The 16,662-nt window shown below is 39.4% G+C and overlaps 1 protein-coding gene across 4 annotated transcripts in view; it reads right to left on the reverse strand.

Annotated features, from left to right (window-relative positions):
- Positions 1–16,662, reverse strand: part of cntn3a.1 (contactin 3a, tandem duplicate 1) — a 70,281-nt gene that overhangs the window by 20,995 nt on the left and 32,624 nt on the right. For 3 of the 4 annotated variants that reach the window (XR_005709441.1, XM_040153812.1, XM_040153814.1), the window contains 6 exons: positions 13,904–14,107; positions 12,958–13,060; positions 12,420–12,604; positions 9,876–10,015; positions 4,775–4,907; positions 1,226–1,376 (listed from right to left, as the gene is read on the reverse strand). Coding sequence is in view for 3 of the 4 variants with exons in the window: in XM_040153812.1 (XP_040009746.1) it covers positions 1,226–1,376; positions 4,775–4,907; positions 9,876–10,015; positions 12,420–12,604; positions 12,958–13,060; positions 13,904–14,107 (916 nt within the window). In the remaining variant the exon portion in view is untranslated. The remainder of the gene's footprint in view (positions 1–1,225; positions 1,377–4,774; positions 4,908–9,875; positions 10,016–12,419; positions 12,605–12,957; positions 13,061–13,903; positions 14,108–16,662) is intronic. The other variant, XM_040153813.1, reaches the window with a different exon arrangement.

Raw genomic sequence — 16,662 nt, forward strand, 5'->3', positions numbered from 1 at the left:
AAAACATCTCTCTCCTGTAATCAAGATGTCTCAGCCTGGTATTATGATCTGTGTTAACAATCAGATCGCACCTTTAGTTTCCCCAGCAAACTGTCTGACAGCTGCACTCCCACAGTGGGGGTGCAGCACATGTTACTGCATGTACCAGCAGGTGTCTTTTTCCTCCTGCTGGTAAATTCCTGCAAAAAATGTTCTAACTGGAAATGCGTCAGTTAGTAATTTGTGTGGATCCCACTAGGTTTTATACAATGAGAGGTTATGAGAGCACACCTGAAAGTTAATGATTTCAAATTTTGGTTCGTTCCAAAGTAATCTTGTTGAATTTTTTTTTTTAGGATGTGAGTCCTGCAGTAGTGAAATATCACCATTCCTGTGACTGCCTGTTTCTGCAGGTGGTCGTGCATTTAAAACAGACAAAATGTATGTCCACTTCACTAACAATGGGCATGTAATTTAGAGATCCCCTCTGCCATATCTACCCTGTTTGCTGCCACGTGAGAAGAAACAGTATGAATCCCGATCAATCACTGACCAAATATCCTACTGCTACCTTGACCAGCATTATATCTTCAGGGGAGAGAAGTGGTTTTTCTGGTCTCATTAACATTTGTTTTCTTTTTTGTTCTCCTCTCCAGCACAAAGAAGTATTTCATTGATCTGTACTTAACCTGATTTCTAATAAAACACGGTGTCCAGCTATTTCCCCTGGTGTCACCACCACTATCACAGAAGAATGTATGCTGTTCAGCAGCTAGTCATTGATCAGTCCTTTTGGGGATTTCATCTGCTTCTTCCGTGTCTCAGTGGTAGTTTGGATCATCTTCTACCTGGCCCTCTAATAACCCTCCATGCCTTACATGCTGCTAATGAGCTGATGGATCAGTGCATCGATCCAAGTGCCACAGTCTAGGAATGACCAATTACCTTAAGTAAACAGGGCAGAGATCAGCTCTGAGCACAGCCAGGAGATGAAAGTACAATGGGGCTCAGTAAAGAAATGTAGATAGTGGGAGGGAAAGTGGTAGAGTGCTTTAACGTGTTATGCAGTTCAAATTGTATTGTGTCACACTTTGGTTCTTTTCTTTGCAGTTTGTCACCATGAATACCAAGGAGGGAAAAATAAAATAAGTGGATGAAATACTATTTTGCTGGTAAAGCACACAAACTAAACAACGGTGGTCCCATACACAATGCACTTACTGCTTTACACAAAGAAACCTGGTACCTGTGGCTCTCTCTCAGGGCTTCCTTCCCTTTCCTCCAAGAAATAACGCCCCGAGGAGACATCCTGGGCTTGCATTCGATCAAAATGTCGCCACCCTGTCGGGCCAGAGTTTGTGCCCTCAGAAGGTTCTGGGAGAAGTCTGGAGCGATAGCTGATACGGAGATTAGAACGAGAGGAATGTAAGGATTGTGAGTGAGACAGGAGAAGAAGAAAAAAGGAAAGGATGTTTAATTTACTGTAAGAGAAAGAGAGATAGAGTGAAGCAAAGGGGGTAGGAGCTATTGAGGAGATGACAGTGGAAGAGCATACTTAAAACAGGCAGGTCACTCCATCCATTAGATAAGTCAGCTCCCACACCCTTTCCTTTCCTCACACATACACACATATTTGCACGGACACAAACAGGCTGACATGCACACATAAATGCAGGAAAACAGACATGGTAAATCCTTTTTAAGAAGACATTTTATTTGAAAGGAAGTGGGTTTACCAATTCCATGTATTTTCCTTAGAAGGACATTATGCATTAAGATTTAAGCTGTGGGGCTCTGAAGCAAAAACGAGAGAATGTAAAATGAGAGGGAGGCTTTGTTGCTGCTCCTTTAGGCCTTAATTACTAAGGCGCCGTCGTCTGCAGCTGTTTTGTATGCGCACCGACTCAGCAGAAAGCTCTTGAAAGTGAACACACAGCCTGGCGCCAGTGACATGGCTGAGCACCTGCCAACGGCACGCCAGTGTGCGTGCATACACAGCAATACACACTATAATACACATGTATTTCTAAACACATAGCACTTCAGAATTATTTATTGACACTAAGTGTAAAAATGCCAGCGTCTCCTTGAACAACAGAATAGACATTTGTCATACCTGTCTTCTGATAACACATGGGTGGAATTTATATGAACTCTTATCCTGAGGCAGAAGTTGGTGGAGTTACAGTTTCAATAAAATTCGTTTATACTCATCTTTTAAACGAATGCAGCAAGGTACTACAAAATTTAAACAGATCTTCTAGTCTGTTGGAGGACCATGTTAAGTAAGTAAGAAATGTTTATCATTTTGTGTTTCTGAGTTATGTGTTTGATGAACAGACATTATGACGGCGGCACGTGGAAGGATTAAAATTAGCATAGTTTAACTATCATTACACTTTCAGTAAGAAACTATCCATCTACCAAAGATGTAAAATATTACTTCACTATTCAAAAAAAAAAAAAGGTCACATTAATCAATCATGAAGTGCACATTAGTAAATCATAAGAAATCCTGCAGTAATGGCTGTGGTCTGAGTTGAGAATTGTTGTGTGATGTAAAGGCTTTGCACTACCACACTTACTGATTTGTACTGGACATACACATCCACAATAGAGTCATTTAAACCTGCTCGGAGGCTCTGTGAGCTCTGCAGCTTTAACCCTGCCTGCATACATGCAGTTACTTTGTGTTGAGCTGTCAATCAGAGTTATGTATATTTTTAAACACAAGCATCTAAAGCTGCTATGTCAGGGAGTAAAGTGGCTTTGACAGACTCCTAACAGTTTGTTTAACTGATGTCAAACTGCCACAGCAATGTGCTTGTATAAGGATTTAAAAAACATAATTTTTCAATACTTGCCTATATCAAATACCTAAAATACGGTTTGCAAGGAAATTAAGTTTGCACTTAATTTCCACAGTAAGCCAGACATGTAGGTGCTAATGGCTGTTGAGGTGCATATAAACTCAACTCAAAACTCTGCTTGCTCAGATAGTCATAGCATCTTAGCCTTTCATGTTACCTGCGCCTGTTTGTCTGATAAACTTTTGCCAACTAACTGTTTTTTAAGCCTGAAGGACCTTGAAAGTATTAAACTGCCTCTTACTGTTCCTTATATATCGATCGGCCGAAACAGTTTGTGTTAACACATGGTGTGTTATATTATTATTATTATTATTATAAACTGTGACATAAGGTTCATTGTTTATGGTTAGATTCTTTCTAATGTTAGAAACTCTAAAATAAATATTATTTCCTTCACAGCAGACGTAGGAGCTTCACTGGTGCTGCAGATTTTCTGGTGCATTCTGTAAAAATGTAATGTGACAACATATGTATATGTAAATTAACTTAATTAAATTAATTTATGTTATCTAAAATCTATTAATTGATAGTTAGCAGTAAATTGTGACAATGGACAAGTAAAATTTAATGATTATTACAAGAAACAGTCAATAAATTGCAATGGCATTCAAATGATGATTAATTGGTATTAAGGGGCCCAAAGTGTGCCAAGAGAACATTCCCCTCACCATTATCACCATCACCACCAGTCTGGACTGTTGACACAAGGCAAGTTGGGACCATGGATTCATGCTGCTGACGCAAAATTCTGACCCTACCATCTGCTGTCTCAGCAGAATACAACATTCATCAGACCAGGCTACATTTTTCCAGTCTTCAACTGTCCAGTTTTGGTGAACCCGTGCCCACTGTAGCCTCGGATTTCTCTTCTTGGTTGGCAGGAGATGGGTTCCCCGACATGGTCTTCTGCTGTTGTAGCCCATCCCCTCAACATGTTGTGCATTCTGAGATGCTTTTCAGCTCCCCACAGTTGTAAAAGGTGGTTATCTTAGTTACTGTAGCCTTTCTGTCAGCTCCAACCAGTCTGGCCATTCTCCTCTGACCTCTCTCATTAGCAAGGTGTTTCTGTCTGCAGAACTGCCACTCACTGGATGTTTTTTATTTTTTGTGCTAAGTAAAACCCCAGAGATTGGTGTGTGTGAAAATCTCAGGAGATCAGCAGTTTCAGAAAAACACTCTAACCAGCCTTCCTGCCACAGTCAAAGTCAATGAGATCACATTTTTCCCAATTCTGATGTTTGATGTGAACAATAAACAGAAGATTCTGACGTGTATCTGCATGATTTTATGCGTTGCACTGCAGCCAAATGATTGGCTGGATAATTGCATGAAAAATCTCCGTGCTATTCTCAGTGCACAGACGTGAGCTTCCCCAAGCAAACCAGTCACTTCACCCAAATCCCATGTGGTCACTTGATTATGAAAGAAGGACTAGTTTGTACTTTTAGACAAGCTACTGGCAAAAGAATTGTAATCATGAATGTGTTTTCCCTCAGTTTGCTTAACACAGAGGCAAGAACAGAAACAAAAATTGCTTTTTTATGTGCTCAGTATTCATTTAAATGGATGGGGGAGGGCGAGTTTACCTTTCAGATTGACTGTACAGCCTTTTTTGGAAAATGTCCATACAAGAAAAAAGAAAAAGTATTAAGAGAAATTTATTTTGTAGAATTATGTTGGGGATCCAACTGGCAAAAGACATGTACTACACATGTTGCAGACATTTTCTGCCAATATGACTGTGAGTATAGGAGATATGGCCTCAGATGTACACCTTTCATTATATTGCTGCCACCAAGCTGCCCAAGCTTGCCAAAAAAAGTGTGTATTATGTATCAGCTAAAAGTGATTAGGGAGATGGCATGAGCAGAACCCCTCTAAATGTATTTAGAGAAATCAACAAAGTCTTGCGTGTTTGGTCTTACCTAGGACTCGTAGCTCAGCATTGGTGAAAATTCGGCCATGCTTGTTCTCTGCCACACACTGGTACATGCCGATGTCAGCCAGATTCAAGCTACTGATCGTCAGCACTCCATTATTCGCCTGAACTCTGTCCTGCTAAAGACACAGGCACACACAAATACACACACGCATGCATTTAACACCACATGACTCGAAATGGAAGCTGCTGTTCTAGCCTGACAACAAACACTAAACAGTTTTAGACAACTTGAACAGTCAGCAGAAGGTGCTTGAGTGGTTGACTCTAGAATAAAAATAAGCCCAAATACAAAATAGGATTTACATCCAATTATGACGTCCTCTGTGCTGGTACTGTTGTATGCTCCTTCAAGTGATGAAAGCACTGTTATCAAAATCATACTGTGTCTTTGCTTTTTCCCTCTGTCCATGTTTCTGGACACCTACATATGATATTCACCATCTTTTTAGCTCATTGTTCTCCACCAAATCCTGAGAAAAATATCCGGGTCTCCGGCTTGTCACTAACTGTGTCTGTCTGCTGTTGCTTGGGAGGTACAGTGGTGTACACTGTGTAACAGTTCTTTACGGTTTTGTCACTACAGTAACCCCTTTCAGATGCACTCATTTGATCCATTGTTAAAATGTAAAAATATTGATCAGTAGAGATAAGAGATAAATCTGAAAGGACGATAAAATCCTCTTAGGTTCCGTCCAAACACGCTAACATGTTGCTTGTTGGCCCCAGATTCACACGAGCAATTCAGGTCCAAGAATGCTGTCTGAGAGACCTCAGTTGATGATCCCCTTAGCAAATCTGACATTGATCCCTCAGAAGTACTGACACTTGTCTATATAACAAAACCATCATAAATTATGCACAGATAAAGCACAGAGTATATCCATAATAGATTCAAGGTTTTCTTATATACTATATGAGCATTTCACGTTCAAATTTATTCGTAAAGTACAGTACCATGCAAAAGCAATTCAAAGTGCTCTAAAGAGAGATACAACAATAGAGAATAGGTTATAACATGAATAAAGACAGACCGCATGCAAACCTCAATTCAGCAGGTAGGGTGTTCCATACTTTAGTTGCATAAACACTGAAAGCTCTGTGTCCAGATTTTGATTGCACTCTTGGAATTTGGAGGAAACAGCTGTCCTGTGACCTGAGAGATCTGTCGGGTTGATAAACTGGCAGCATGTCGAATATGTAATCCAGAGCCAGACTATTCAATGCGTTGTAGACCAGGAGCAAAACCTCAAAGTCAGTGCTGTAATGAACAGATAGCCAGTGGACTTGTTTGAGAATTGGGTTGACATGGGCTAAATTTTTTGGTCCTAGTCAGATGATGGGCAGCTGCATTTTGAACGAACTGAAGCTGCTGGATGGCTTTCACAGGAAGGCCAGTGAAAAGGGCATTACAATAGTCTATTCTGCTGGTGACTATAGCAAGGTAAATTCCAAAAATCAGTTACATTTATAGTTCCCTGAAATCTTATGCCTGTTTAAAGACTGACAGTTTTACACTCATGTCAATATAACGATCAAACCATCCACCACCAGCCTTTAATGTGTTGTAAGTGCTCATTTTTATACTTTAAGGATGATGATAGTTACAAGCAATTACATAGTAATTACAGTGTTGACACACACATGGATTCATTTTATGCTGGCCCGTTGTAAAGAAGTACTCAGCAGCAATATTAATATCATTAATTTTTTTATTTCAGGACATTATGTTTGTTTACTTAGCACAATAGAATGGCTTTAGACTGTTTGTGTGTGGTTTATTGTATTTTAATAGTTTCTAGCATTATTGTTCTGTTGTTTGCAGTGGTTCTATAAGTGGGTTTGATAAAGTAATAAAAGGTCACTGTAAGTTCTGTTACTTCTCAGATATTACGAGACCTTCTTTATCCTAATGGTGCTTTTTTTATGTCTTGTTTGGAGCAGCACCTGGAGTATTTACCTTAATTTAGACCAACCTATCATCCATGGCTAATACAGCAATCTAGAGTAAGTATTTTTTCTAAGACAAGACTGACTTTTCACTTTATAAAAGAAATGTGTGAGATCTTTTCAAGGTTAGCATATAATCAGTCCAATTAGTGCCATAACAGTATCACATACAAGGTGTTAATATGAGAATGCTGGACTAAAACTGCGTTGAGGCGGGGGCGATTAGGGCTATATATGGACATTATAAGTACTACGATGCTAACTGTTTTCATTCTGAAGAATGGCCTGATCTAATTCAAGCTTTAGCCACACTTTTTCTCTCCTTGGGGGGGTTGATAATTGAAACACTTCTAATTTTCCGTGGTCTTAATAGGCCCGCTGTGACTAGATGTAACCCCTCTCAGCTTAACATAGCACTAAGACATCATCAAACGGTGGCTGAAATTTAGTCAGGCATAAGCTGAAGCACGCAGGCGGATTTATACTCCACAAAGTATCATAGTGTTAGGTGTCAGAGAAAAGAAATGCTTAGCAGGTGATGATGTTTGTTTACAAATGAATACATGCAGTTTTAAAAATGCCTACACAGAGTATGGACAGTAATAACAACACCTGAATAAAGTTCTTCTCGTCCCACTGCTCCTTCTGACCTTTACATGGGTTTGGCACTGCTTTCTGCTCCCTTTTTATAGTCGTGTCAATTTAAGTGTGGCAGCACTCATTGTTCTTGTCCTTGATCCTTCCCATTGAGTGTAGCTGGACCTTTTAATGTCACTGACAAAGTAGTCCAGAGGGTCCTACCGCCAGTCTGTCTGTCGTCTGGAGTCATTACAGTACGGCCACTTGAAAAGACAGGGACTGTCCCTTAACATTAGTCAGTGACACTGCTGAGGATCTTCAAATAGGGCTCTTTCTGAGGCCTAGTCACACAATGGACACACGGCTGACCTGGTGCTAAAGCCACCACCAGAGGGGGTCCTCGGTGGATGCAGCAGTTTCCAAGTGGAACACAAGTGCCTGGGTTTTCGGCTGGGACTGGATACTTATATGAGTGTTCAGTGTTCAAGGAAAAAGGATGATAGAGAGAGAGAGGGAGCAACAGAAAGAGAGAGAAAAAGAGAGAAAGAGAGAGAAATAGGGAGAGAGAGAGAGAGAGAGAGAGAGACAGAGAGAGCCTTAGCAACTTTGAATAGATAATAGATTGTCCTTTTTAGGTTACACAGTGCAAGGGCCCAGGGGGATGAAAGAGATGAAAGAGATCTGTGGAAGTGCATGGATTGTTGCCACATTACAATGTACCCAATGCCCTGTTAAAAAAAACCCCAGAGACTCAGCGGTGGCTCTATCACAATCTCTTTAGCGCTGGAGACAAATTATGGCATTCGTCTGCTTTATGGTCATCATTAATTATGCTTGACTCTTCTCCGATAGCAGCACTGTTTCAGGTTGAGCTATGAAAAGGGCAAATCATGGACACAGTAACTTTTCCCTGACTTTGGAGGTCAAAGGTAGAAAAATCTCAAAAACACACACTCACGTATGTAACGAAAGGGGGAAGGGTGCTGGAGTGGAAAAATACAAGTAGGTCTTTGCTTCACCAGGGTGACATTTTGAAGTGACAGCCCTCCTCTGCACAATTTAATTCCCTTGGAGGGAGCCCAAAATGAGGTGGTCATAGAGACGGGAAAAAGTGGGAGGAAAAAAGCTTAAAAGAGATCGCAAGAAAGAGAAAGATAGCAACAGAGATGTTGAGATAAAGAGAGAGAGAGAGAGAGTGAGAGAGAGAGAGAGAGAGAGGGAGAGGAAGACTGATCCATTCTAATGAGGAATAACAAATGGCCCCTTTGGCCTTCCTCTCCTTCTACCTCTCTCTCTACATCGCTGACCTTTGGGTTTGGAAATTGATTTACTGTTGCTGCTGTTGATGGTGGCATTTTGAAAATGGTAACACCCCACCTCATTAATATAGCCACATGTACAGAGAAGTTACCTTAATTTTTATTTGCTCTACATACAGAGTTTGCACATAACTACTTCTGTGTCATAATGGCAACCCATTTTTAGTTCAAAACTCTGTAAACTTATTCAGTGTGTGTACAGTTCTCAAATTTAAGTACCCAACTCTTGAATATAAGTACCCAGCTCTCAGCTGAAGTTACAGAAACTAAACCCACCTGGTCCCTTAAAAAACACGTCTAACCAAACAAAAAGCGTTTCTTGATCTCATTACCTAATCCAAACTCTACACTATCAGTGACTGTGATTCACTGGAGCTGTTCTTTTCACGCAGAAAGCACATTCACTCAAGAAGCACAATAACACAAAATAAGGCAAACTGCCTAAATGTGAAATGTATTTTGGATGATAAAGCATTTTTCACCCTCCCCAGAGTGAACAAAACTTAATGACGAAATTGAGAGTAGCAGATAGGAGAGATTGAGTGCTAAATTGTCGAGTCCCCGGCTGATGACAGGCAGAAAATGGCATCACTTTGGCTTCTTTGCAAAACACATACAAACACCCTCCCCCAACACATACACACACACAATTGTGATGCCAAATTTAGTCCCAAGCAAATACAAGCCTTTCAAAGTGGCATGTGCTTGCCAAGTACAAGCCTATGAGTTGGAACCATTTTATGCTTCTGAGCAAAATGAATCCAGCAAACAGCGCGCTAACACTTCGCGTATCATTTAAGTAATACTGTAATACTGTAGTCTTATCAGCTTTCATCTGAGACATATCCACTCATTGAACTGCTTAATGGCTGTTTTAATATCAGAAACATATTGACAAAATATCATTTAAGTAGAAGCCTGTTAAATTGAACATTGCAGCTTTCAGCAGTCATAATATGTCTGTTTTCAAAAGAGTGTTACACACCTTTATAAGACTGGGTGTTGATTTAAGCTAGAGAGCACAAATTAGCACTGATCATCTGATGTTTCCTGTTCCAAACTGATTGTGTGGGCGCACTTTGCTTTATTGTTCCTTCATGTTTTTTGTTTCTTCATTTATTAACGTTTGAAGTGGGGTGGGGATGCCAGCCCTCTGTAATGCAGGGAATTGAGGAATCAATCTCGTGTTCATGTTTTTTTTCCAATTAAAGGCAATTAAAAAAAAGAAAAATACCTTACCTCGATGGGGTCCAGAGGCTCTCCATTCTTCAGCCAGCGGTACGAAGGTTTGGGCTTGGCACTGGCTTTGCATTCCCACACAAGAGTGTCGTCAATGGTCTTCTGAACATCCTGAGGCTTCTCGGTCAAGTGAGGTGCAGCTGAGAGGTCACAAACCACATACTGTAAATTAACACATTAATGCTACACAAATGCTTGACCATTATCAGTATGCAGCACTTCTACAATAAATCAATGAACCAACCAAGCAGGCAATTGGTTAATTAAAGAAGCATCTAAGGGCACAAATCATAAATCCACTTCCAATTAACTCAAAACTGACCTTTACTTGAAAATAATATTAATAAAAAGAACTGTACGAGCTTAAAATGAGGAAGGATCAAAAGTGAATGGTTGAAATCATTCACTTTAAGGTTAAAGGGTAAAAGATAAGCTATTAGATTTTCTAAAGCCAGCTTGAATTAGCTATATTGATGCAAATCCTTTACAAGAATCCATTTTACTGACCGGATTATTTTTGCGATTCTTACAATGAATGGGTTGTAATTCTTTTTTAGCATTGCAGTTTGTAACACAGATTGCACTCCATTTGAAGGCATCGACTTGTCTTTTGAAGCATCAGAAATCTATAGAGAAAATACCTCTATATTTATGATAGTGCTTCTCCTGTCATATAAATGACTAGCACCTTATCTCTGGCAACAGTGTAAGATTTATGGCCCTTGTGAAGCACCCACATAAATACAAGCCGCCCTGCCAGGGTCAAGGGGAACAAGGTAGTTAAGTCAGTCTGTCTGCTTGCCTAGCTGTGATAATGTTTGATAATGTAATAATCTTAATAATAATACAATTAATTTTTCTTGGTTGAAATAGCCTTTTATCTTATCTCGCTCTGGGAATACAAGAGTACAGATTGCTCAGTATCTGCGGTACAATCAGTGTCATGGACTTTTTAGCAGGTCAAAAACTCACCCACACACAGGGACTTAAACAAATTCTCACTGAAGTAATATTTAAAAAGCTCACAGAGCTTCAGGAGAGCAGCCCCATATGTTAATTGAGATAAAAAAATTTTAATCAAAAAATCTGCTCCTTATGTTCTTTTCGTGAAAAGAAACTGCATAATAAATACATTTGGAAACGAGCAAGCAGTACTGAATTGGAAAATGCATCACTATACAGAAACAAATAGTACATGACAGGCTGTTAACAATATTACAAATGAGACCGTCAGAAATAACATAATGGAACCGAAGACATGATGCAAGCAGTTTCTATACAAAGTCAATCCGATCGTGTGTGAGCCCATTCAAATGCAGTCAACTGCTAAACCATGATCTAATTTCATAAATCCCCTGGAACTACAGAAGGACAATTATGTGGGAAATCGAAAGAGAAGTCACCCCTTATTGTTCCTGTGCCCGCATTGGTTGGGTGTTGCAGCACCACATCCCAATATTGATTCTCCTGTTCTTCTATAGAGTTGATGGATGTCCCACAAGCACCTGTCTATGGGAGTTTAAAATGACATTACAGATTTTTATCACCTGGCAGCTGGCCAATCTGCGAGGCTTTGAGATAAGACAAGACTTAAATCTTACAAGGGGAAACATGACTTCCACACAGCTACAGTAGAGAAAAGGTATAGAGGCCATACAACATGGTACCAAGTCAGTGATAGATACAAGTTGTTGAAATATCATGACTTTGTTTACAAAATGACCATAAATGATCATACAATTTCCCCCAGTTTTTGGAACTTTAACTTGTCAAGATCCAGTCTCTGTACTGCTCTGTGAAGAGGCACTTCTCTTTAAAGTAAAGCAAGTTTAATCAGCAGCCTACCTAAAGGTACTGTGAGCATTTCATCTTACCCACAGGTCCTGAAAAAACCCTGTATTATCATATCAAAGGCATCCTCCTTCACAGGAAAGAAAAATCTGGATTTGATTATTTCAGTCAAGCACATCCCTACAGGGCCTTGTGGGCAGACATCATCAATGCATAAACTGCAAAATGATGGCGAGAGAAACCATAAAAATCTTTCATCAATGGCCATTAAAAGCTTTCTCAGAATATGGCCCATAAGTCCAGTGTTGGTAAGGGAAAAATCACCTCTCCCTGAAAGGTGGTATAAATCTGTGTGCGCTACAGCCCGTGTTAGCCACTGGCACAATAAAGACCTTGTCAGAAATGAACTACTGGTAATAGTTTAATTTAATACCAAATTCCACTATATGATGCAGTTATATATGAGTTCTAATAAAAGACACAGATTGCAATACAACAAATAAAACTTTCTGTTTGACTCAAACTGAAGCAACCCTTTGATTCTGCAAGATTTTCAATCGAGCTCAGTTGTAGTGAACCTTTGAGGCTATGAATCAACGGGCATAAGATTCCTAACAGTCTATAAATGTACATGATATGTTAGGAAGATGACTGACAGGTTGAAGGCATAAGCTATCTTCTGGTTCCGTAGATGAGAAGGGTGAAGTAAGATAAGATTTAGATCAAAGTCAGCAAAACCATCCTCCTACTCACCATAGAAAGACAGCTTTCCTTTAACTGAGTTTCTTCCTCTGCTGTTTTCAGCTACACATTCATATATCCCTGCATCCTCCTGCTGGAAGTAAGGGATCTCTAAAACTCCGCTGGCTTTATTTATTTCCACCTTCCTGCCAAAAGAGGCTCCATCCACTCTTCTCCAGGTGATAGTTGGCACTGGGCTAAAGGTATGAAAATACAACACAGCAAGACCATGAAATGAAAAATACTCCTGGAGATCATTTTTATCCAGGGATTTTGCTTAGTTGAAGACAAGTACAGTGTATGACACCAGTGAATATTTGAAAAAAATGACAAAGCATGTCAACATTAAATTATTGTGAAAGTTGTTAGTGTTTGTTCTCTGTGCATTCTGGGTTTACAGAACAAGAAGAAGTCATTAAAATGTGAAATCTGCTGCTCCCAAAATCACTTCACAATGGTATCCACACATTACCAAGCAGCTAAGACTGGTACAGCAAACAACTTATGGCATAGTTATGACTGTGGTATAATTATTCACAGTGGGACGTACTTTCCAAGTGCAAAACATTCCAGTTTGATGGTTGAGCTCTTAGCAACAGGGACAACTTCAGGGAACTGAACTTCGATCTTTGGCTCGTATTCACCCATCACACCTGGAGTTACAAAGAGAAACATAGATTTGATGCAATTTGAGGCAATTCTTTCAGTTTAAGGCTTGAAAAGGTCGCAAAGAAACACAATCAAAACAAAGTGTAGGCCACGACTGTTTTAGCAAAAAGAAATTATAAGTCGGTTTCTTTGAACACTTAGTTTTCCTTGCACTGTGACCGAGGACTTGGTTTAAGTGTCTACTTGTGACTTTTATGACCAATGTTTGGCTTGTGGTTTAAAATACAATCTATAAATTACACTCCAAGCCTATATTGGTGGTCTATATCACATCAAATATCCACCAAGCATAATTAAAAACCTATCTTGTTTTGACATGAAAAGAAAGAGATGAAATGATGCAGTTGCTTGTTCCCACATGAGGTTGACACCAGTCCTCCCAGGGTTCAAACCCGGTAGCCAGATAACAGTCAGCTTCAAAGAAAAAAATTCTCATCTGATCGGCCAGTCTGTTTGACCAAGAGACTCACCACTCTTTTGAGCACACTGAGCAGCAGAAGTCCAGTTAAATATCAACACAGAGTAGTGTGTATTTACACAAGACTATCTTTGTCTGAGCATAACATTACAATGAACATGCAAACCAGAAAGTAAACTGTTTAATTTTGTAAGCCAAGTAATAAATGAGCACAGATGATTCAAACTGCTGGTTAGCCAGTTAAAGAGCAGCTGGCAAAATCAATGTCCACCCGCTAAAACTTTTACCTTTTTAAACTTGTTATCTTGCCAGGCTATAGCTAATTAAAGTCACTACACTTGTAATTTTAAAGTTGCATGGTCTCAATTTTTAATTGTGAAACAGTTCAGGAAGGGTGGTACTTTCATACCATCAACCCGCAGCACTAGGGGAGTTGGTGGTCCTTGCACACTGCTTTTGGTGACAGTGTTGGTGACTACACAAGTGTAGTTGCCCACATCAGAGGGTTCCACTTTGGCGATGTAGAGGTTGCCTGTCTTCTGGGAAACAAATCGTCGTGTATCCTGGATGACAAACGATGGGTACTCATTGAAGATCCATGTGAAGGTAAGCTCTGCGAACAAAGTCAGGGATAATGAATGTGAGACATGCAGGGTGCAAGTCAAAAACACATACTGTAATTATACATCATCTATACCCATGTACAGATAATGTGTGCTTCGTCAGCAGTCTCATTACTTCAGGTTGAGTGGATGCCTTCAGGGATAAAACAATTAGTGGATTGGACAGGTTGCCTTCCATGATTAAAAACGTAGTTCATAATTGAAGAACAATTACTCACTGTTGGATGAATTAATATGGTAAAAATTTCACAGGTTCAGTACAGCAATCAGCGAGAACATTTTAAACAGTTACCATTGTAATGTTGTGGCAGAACTGTGTTTGTTGTGTAATCATGCGGAGAGTATGTGACTGCCTTTGCAGGATAGTGGATACTTACATCCACAGCAGCTCTTTATAACAGTGGCATACTTGACTTAAAGGTTGGATGGAAAAATGAGGAGTGGGATGATGGTCAAATGACTAAGCAGGCTCTCAGACCAATAACAGCCGTGCGTTAAGACAGTGGAGAAGCCTGCACTGGTGGGGACATGTTGCCCCAGGTACCACTGAGACATGGAGTACAATATAGGGAGTCCAGTTTGAGTTATAGATCTGTCAATCTAAGGGTTTATCAGACACCAGAACTCTGCAAAGCAGTTTATATTATTATAAGATAGGATTTTAAAAAAAGAAAAGATTTGCAACAATCATCAGAGTTTACTATACAAAGTTATCTTTTAGAAATCTGTGCTTGCATGTATCTGACCGGCCACCACAACTTTTTTGCTGAAAAACACCCCTTGTTTTTCTTGCCACAGTCCTGTGTGTTAAAATTAAATAAGTGTGTAACTGTATTACCATTATATCATTAAATTATATTTTATTTAATCTCATATTCTTTATTTTATCTGCCTTCTTTTTCATACCTCGTTTTGGGATTTATTACCTAATAAGAATGTATTTAAAAACACAAAGAAAGTGGTTGTACGTAAAAAAAAAACAGCAACAACCATCTACCTCTGCACCTCTCATGTCGCAGAAAAGGACCTTAAATCCAACCTGAAGCTTCAGCTCCTGTATAAAAAACTCTATAATGCCCAATAAAACCAATGTATTACAGATCATGTTATTCAGTATGGTCCCACCTGGTCTACTTTTTATCATCCATGATAACAAGTTTCTGTAAAAGACTCCCACTGCCATCAACCAAATGGAGTGTAGTCAGAGAAGCTTTGCACTAACAATCTCTAGCATTATAAAAACCAGTGATGGTGTTTTGACATACTGACACAAGGACAGATTGCTCTGGACCATATTACATCCCTGTCCCAAAAGCAATCTTGGCCTTTGTTAAAAACTTGTCTAAGTGATGACTTGGCGTTATTGTACAGGAAATAACTGAGATATGAGTTGGACACTCATCTACTGACTCAGTATTCTTCACTTCTGCTCTTTAGGGGGCAAGAGGATGTGTGGGCTTTGACATATTACTGCAAACCTTGCTAATCATGACGTGACATAGAATCCTGAGAATGTGTGATTTGCATGTGAGGATGCCCCTTTTTAACAAGTACAGAGTGGGTGTTTTTTCTGTGGGTTGGACCTGTAGAGGACATACTGACCTTGTGATCATCCAAAGAACACAACACAAGACTGAAACTTGGACAACACAGTGTAATCAAACCTGTCCCTCTGTTTTGTGCCAATAATACCCACATTTCCTGCTTTAAAATGTGTCACATTTTAAATTTTATAATGTACAAACACTTTACAATATATGAAATCTTGTGTAAATACTCTCTTGTTTGTTTCATATGTCTGCAAACAATTGGTAGTTATTGATAGATGTACTTTGGAATGAAAGGAATGGTTTGAAGTTTAGAAAAATATGTTGACTCACTTTCTTGCCAAGAGTTAGATTAAAAGATTCATACCATTCTTATCTGTACAGTAAATACAATCATGAGAGAGACACAAAGCTACAGCAAGGAGACCGTTACCTTAGCTTAGCACAAAAACTGGAAACAGAGGGATATAGCTTGTTTGAGTCCTTCCCAAGCTAAAAAATCTGGCTAATGACACCTTCTAAAGCTCACTTATTAACACGCTATATATTACGTTTAATACAATTAATCTATACAAAAACCAAAGGGAAAAAATTACAATTACATCACCAGGAGCAGTCAAATCCTTGAGTCTTGTAATCAGCTTAATTTTTGTAATTTTTTTCACTTCAGTTTTTGTAGAGATTAGAAAATTAGACAAAATCCATTCATCAGTGAGCTTTATAGGTGCTGGTAGGTGGATTGTTTTTATTCCCTTTGGTCAGAGCCAGTCTAGCCCCCCCCCCCCAATTTCCAGTCTTTAAGCTGAGCTACACTAATCATCTCCTGGCTGTAGCTTCATATTTAAGGAACAGATATGCAAATGGTATCAATCTTCTCATCTAATTCTTGGCAAGAAAGCAAAAAGGTGTATTTCCCAAAATGTTGAACTAATCCTTTCAGGAAGTTCACAGACTGGTTTAAGACACATAGTAAGAGGAGCTGCGTTTTGGTTTCAACT

The sequence above is a fragment of the Xiphias gladius genome, chromosome 18 (assembly GCF_016859285.1).
Source record: "Xiphias gladius isolate SHS-SW01 ecotype Sanya breed wild chromosome 18, ASM1685928v1, whole genome shotgun sequence".
In the NCBI taxonomy this organism is placed as follows: Eukaryota; Metazoa; Chordata; class Actinopteri; order Istiophoriformes; family Xiphiidae; genus Xiphias; species Xiphias gladius.